The sequence below is a fragment of the Podarcis cretensis genome (assembly GCF_951804945.1).
Source record: "Podarcis cretensis genome assembly, chromosome: 12".
NCBI lineage: Eukaryota > Metazoa > Chordata > Lepidosauria > Squamata > Lacertidae > Podarcis > Podarcis cretensis.
The window spans coordinates 43,654,546-43,660,113 of NC_137181.1; the positions used below are offsets into that span (position 1 = coordinate 43,654,546).

At 40.8% G+C, this 5,568-nt stretch overlaps 1 protein-coding gene across 2 annotated transcripts in view; it reads left to right on the plus strand.

Moving 5' to 3' along the window:
• CMC1 (C-X9-C motif containing 1) overlaps positions 1-4,223 on the plus strand; it is a 44,229-nt gene extending 40,006 nt beyond the window's left edge. For both annotated transcript variants that reach the window (XM_079947494.1, XM_079947495.1), the window contains 2 exons: positions 1,495-1,585; positions 3,054-4,223. In XM_079947494.1, coding sequence (XP_079803620.1) covers positions 1,495-1,585; positions 3,054-3,168 — 206 coding nt within the window. In that variant the 3' untranslated portion in view covers positions 3,169-4,223. The remainder of the gene's footprint in view (positions 1-1,494; positions 1,586-3,053) is intronic.
• The last annotated feature ends 1,345 nt before the right edge of the window (positions 4,224-5,568 follow it).

Genomic DNA, 5,568 nt, shown 5'->3' on the forward strand with positions numbered 1-5,568 from the left:
GACACTGGACCGGGTGGGCCATTGGTCTTCTGCAGCAGGACTCTTCTTACGTCCATATGTTTTCAGTGCACCAATGTAGTGACGGCAGAGTTGCTAGTCATTCGAAGCTGAGCAGCACCAGGGGTTGATCACCAGGCAGCCTTGAGACCTGCAGCTACTGCTGGAAGATGAAATACCTCATGAGCACAGTTTGGCTGCTTTCCTACCTCAGCATGGAAAAGTGATATTATTTAGTGAGACTATGTGGCAGGCAATATCTGGCTGAGCTTCCTGGGAAAGGTTAGAAGAACTTTGGAGTTTTCCCTATATGCTCTATTAAGGACTTAAAGTTGTACAGGAAGGGGAATAGATAAAGAGCGGAAACCTTGTTTAGTAAGCTTAGGGTGATGGCAGGGTATTACAATACTGTGCACAGGGTTTTAAAATGTCAACAGCTAGCCCCTTTCAAGCCCTCTTCTACTACTACCCTAGGAGAAGCTAGCACAATCAAAAGGTCAGGCTGTGTGCATGTATAGCCTACACTGTGTTTATTATTCATCCAGACTAAGGAAGATTGTATACCAAACCCATTTGACATAGAACAGCTGGTTTATTGGGGCAATATGTACTGCTTTGTTTCGGCCCCAATATAAATGTTGCTTTTTGTTTTGCTTTGTTTTGTTTTGTTTTCTTGAACTATTTTGGGACATGCAAGTTTAGTCCATTTTGTATGGAATATTACATCTCTTGGTAATAGGAGCAAGTTCGTTGTAACAGTTAAATTGGTAAAGCTCACGGTGCAAAGATGGAGAAGAGTAATTTACTAGCAAATGAAGGTGGGGTGGGTGTTGTTGTTGTAAACACTTCTACATGCTGTACTGTGGAACAGTCCTTGAGATTGTGCATTGGCAAAACTGCTTGTTTGAAAATTATCTAAATCTTCCTGCACGTAAATTGGTTGCCCATTGGGCAAAATGTTATGTAATATGTGTAGTAGTGAAGGAGGAGATGGTATTCAATATTTTTCTTGAATACACTGGGGATAGGCATTATCATCAGATTCTCCCTTCATCCCTCACCATTGGACATACTGACAGGGGCGGGTGGAAGTTGGACTTCCAACATCTGAAGGGTCACAGGTTTATCGCCTCTGATGTAAAACTTTATTCCTAAATCAAGCCAACATCCCTGTAGTCCAATACTGTCTCTAATACTGTGACCAGTCAATAGCGCAAAAACACTCTACAGTATTACCGCTATTGAAGAGGTACCACTGGAGTGTTCTGCTTTAGTGCACAAAGCAGTTTTCAAACAAGTGACATTCCACACGTTCGGGGTGACAGTTGTATGATAGACCTCTGTCATTTTTCAGAAACTTAAGTACACTACTGTGCTGAATGTGTACTTTGCTGCAGTGAAGTTGTATTAGACTACTGATCAAGAGCAAGGGTCACAACCTATTTACACTTGACATGTTATTCAGTATAACCCCAGTTGTCCCAAATTTTGTTTCAGCCTTCACCAAATGTTGCCAGGATTCAGGCATTCTGATGGTGGTAAAATGCAGAGAAGAAAATGCAGCCCTGAAAGAATGCGTCACTGGCTAGTAAGTACAATGCATGGAGCTAAGTCCACACCAAGCAATAAATTAAAGGAAGAGTAATCTAATACCTCTTGCTATGTGTGTGTGTGTGTGGTTTGAGTGAGCTAATTTAGAAGAGGACTAAAAATAAAGTGGTCTCTAAAAGCTGACAAGCTAGATCATCTTAGTCTCAATAGGTAGTATATGATACAAAATCTACATGTATCTATACTAGCATAGCTAGTGCTCTTTTTTTGTAACAAATGAGATGTAAGTACTCTTACATTAAGTGTCAGGTGTGCCAGCACAAAGTGGCTGCCATGGCAAGCAAAAAAAAAAAATAATGTTACTCTATACTACTGAGTACTTAAAAAAAACATGCCCTGAGTATAACTTGTATGGGCTTACCCTTCAGGTTCACTTACTTGATAAGGCATCTACCTAGGTTATATCATTGTATCTTCTGTCCCATTAAAAAGCTTGAAGACCCAGTCCTATGATGAACAGTTTAGGCTGGAGAAGAGATGATTAAGAGGTGATATGACAACCATTTTCAGATATTTGAAGGGATGCAACGTAGGATGCAAATGAACGTTGCTTCAGGGTGTAGGAACTGAACCAATGGGTTCACATTACAAGAAAGGGTTTTTTGACTAAACATTCGGAGGAACTTCCTGGCCATGTGAGAACTGCCACTTACAACAGTCAGAGAGACTTGCTTAGAAAGTGATGGAGGCTTCCTGCTGTAAGTTTCTAGTCATTTTTAAGAACAAAGCAGCTATTGTGAAATGCAGCCTTCTGCTCTGAGGTTGCCTGTTTTGTTAAGGGGACACAGGGTTAAATCCAATGTTGTGCGAGCCGTAGTTCCTAACAGCACCTTCATCTCCCCCCCCCCACCTACACATGCCTAACCCTCTGGGGAAGATTGAGGGTGTAATGGAGGGTTGCAAGGTGGAGAATCTGAAGTTCCATTTTGCAAGTGCACAGACCCTAGAATTAACAAGGCAGTACTATTTTTTCTCTCTTACTCCTCTTTTTGTATGAGTTTGGACCATATATTGCATTCTACACCCCTCCCCCATCATTTGTAGCAAGATGAAAAGAGAAGGTCGAACTGCTAAGTATTAGAAGGAATGTGATTTCTCTCTCTCTCTCTCTCTCTCTCTCTCACACACACACACACACACACACTTGCAGGCAATTCAACAAGAACTATCAATTTGTAGTTGTGGGGTGTAGGTATCAATGCAGTCTCCTACACACATTTCACACATCTCTGCAACAGCAGGCTGATGAGTTGCCTTCTCTTAAAAATGAGCAAGAAGTAAACACCAGCTATGGTTGCACACTCACATAGAATACCTACCACAGAATCAGTATCGCTGTTGTTGCTTTCCCTGCACCATTTCCCACATGTATTTAAGTAGTTTAGTAACTAAAATCGAGTAGAGAAATTGTTAGACCTAATGAACGCATTTTGCCTGTCTTCTAGCTACAATGATCCAGCGTTTTATGAAGAATGCAAGGCTGAATATTTGAAGCAAAGGGAAGAGTTCAGAGAAACAGGAAATCGTCGAAAGCAGCAGAGGCTTCCTACAAGCATGTAGTCAAAGTCTTAAATGTTTTGGCTGACACTTTAACTTTATATACCTTTGATATCATGGAATTGATCTTACAGTCACTTTTCCCTAACCCAATCTTGCTGAAATAAATGGAGCTTGTATGCTTTCATATTGTAATACAGGAAGTCAGAAGGCGTGATCCTCTGCTTAAAAACTTCAAATGAAAAGTCTTCCAAGGAAGGTAAACTATTTCAGTTCAGTTATACACTTTTATTCACAGTGGAAACAATTTTCCAGACACCTTAAGCTAAATGTATACTCATTTTTTTCAGGATACCACATTTATTTTTCTAAAAGCTCTGATGTCATATGTAACATCAGGCATGAGAGCAGGTAGAAAGGGCTGCAGAAAGCAAGATAAGCTGATGGCTGGAGAGTTGACTCTTCAGTTCTGCTTGGGAACTGGCTCGTGTGTCCAAATTCTGCACACCAGCTGATGCTGAAGTATACTACAAGCCCTGCTCCAACTTACCAGGGTTTCGCAGAAGCTGTACTGATTTGTGTATGCGCCAAGCATGGCAATCTAATCCTCACTTCCTCTTGCAGTCTCTCCACCCTGGTTTTTATTCATAAGGCCATGAACTGTGGAGGAAAATAAAGTCAACATACATTCAAATGTCTATTGAGGTTTTCCTCCATCGCTTCAGGGGAAGCCCCTTTAATTGAGATGAACTTACTAGCAGGGCAAAAAGGCACTGAGCGTCTTGTTTTGGAGTGCAAATAAGAGAGCAAGAGGATCAGTGTAAAAAGGGGGTGCAGAACAGCAGCCTCCCTATGTTTGAATGCAACACCCATTGTTACCAAGGATTGGCCAGACTGGCTGGGGCTAAGTGGAGTTTGGAGTTCATCATCTTCTGGACAGTCACAACTTTCCTATTTCTGATGTAAAGGAAAGGGGGGGGGGGAGAGAGATAAATTATAGAAGTGCAGGATAGGAAAGAGTAAAAGTGCTGTTAACCAATGGCATGATACTGTAAACCTGACTGTCCAGAAAGGAAGTATTGCTATACTAAATACACAAAATAAAAGGTTTGTTTTAACATTCCACCTATTTTTATTCACCATATCCTAACTTAGTATATTTGTTTCAGTTCAATTCTGTAATGATAATTGGATATGCAGCAAAGCATATTGTTGACCAAATCAAATTTAAAACAAAACTTTCCTAAGTGTTTTTTTTTGTTATTTTTAAAAAAACTTCCTTCAACTAACCCATTTGCAGAGGCATCTCTTTCAACACTTCTGGGAATTTCCAACTTTCACACCTACTTCCATATTGATCAGACCGGCTGGATTTGTGTACGAGGCAGCCTTCAGACTTTCTATGGTACCTCAAGGCAAAAAGCCAGAGCAGGAAGCCTTTGCTTTTAAAAAAATTAGAAAATGCTTAAAGGGGGCAGAGCCTTATTTGTCTAATTGAAGACCTTGCTAAAAGAGCAATGCATGAATGCTTCACAAACTCACAAGTTCCGAAGTGATTTTAAACTCAAAAGTTTTGCTTGGGAAGGGAGGGAGAACTGTGAGAAGCAACTGAATGGCAAATTCAGATTACAGCCATTGTTTCCCTCCTTAAATTAGCCCCATCTTTTTTATTGCTGTATCCCACAGCAGCAGAAAAAGCCATAGGAAGTTGCCCTTTTGTTAAGCCAGGACACTTGTCCACCCACCCACTGTTATCTATGTTGAACAGCAGCAGATACCAAGGAGGGTGCCTTCCAGCTGTTAATGGACTACAACTTCCATCAGCCATAGCCAACATGGCGAACGGTCAAGAATGGATGGAATGTGCAGGCCAGAAACATTAAAGGGCACTGCAAAGGCTTTCTGTGCTCCAGGGATTCTTACAGGATCCTTCCCAACTTTATCTTCATAGTCTGGAGATTGAGTGTGGCATTTTCTGCATGCAAACCATACACTTTATACTATTGGACCTCTGCAGGTTAAGACTCATGTAGCACAAATCATGTAAAATAGGCTCAAGAGTTCCTTGGTATGGTAACGCTTAGACTAATGTGTCAATGTATGGAATAGGAAGGTGAAAGAGAAAGAATAACCACTTCAATGAGTAGCTCACCTAAAGAAACTGAGCTGGTTAATGTTCCCACAACTTCATGGCACCTCATAAAACATACAAGTCTCCTCCCACTTAGGAATTCATTTACCTACACAATGTATTTATATGAATATTGCTATGCACAGTAAGGGAGCAACAAGCAGCCCAGGAAGAAAAATAAAAATCTACAACGAGATTGCTGAGGTGTAGAATTACGCACCAGATATTAAAGTTTCATTCATGCATCTTGCAGTTGTGGACATTTCTGAGGTACAAAAGCTACGTAGCAGTCAAAAAAATAATGACTACTTGCATCAATTTATAGAAAGCCA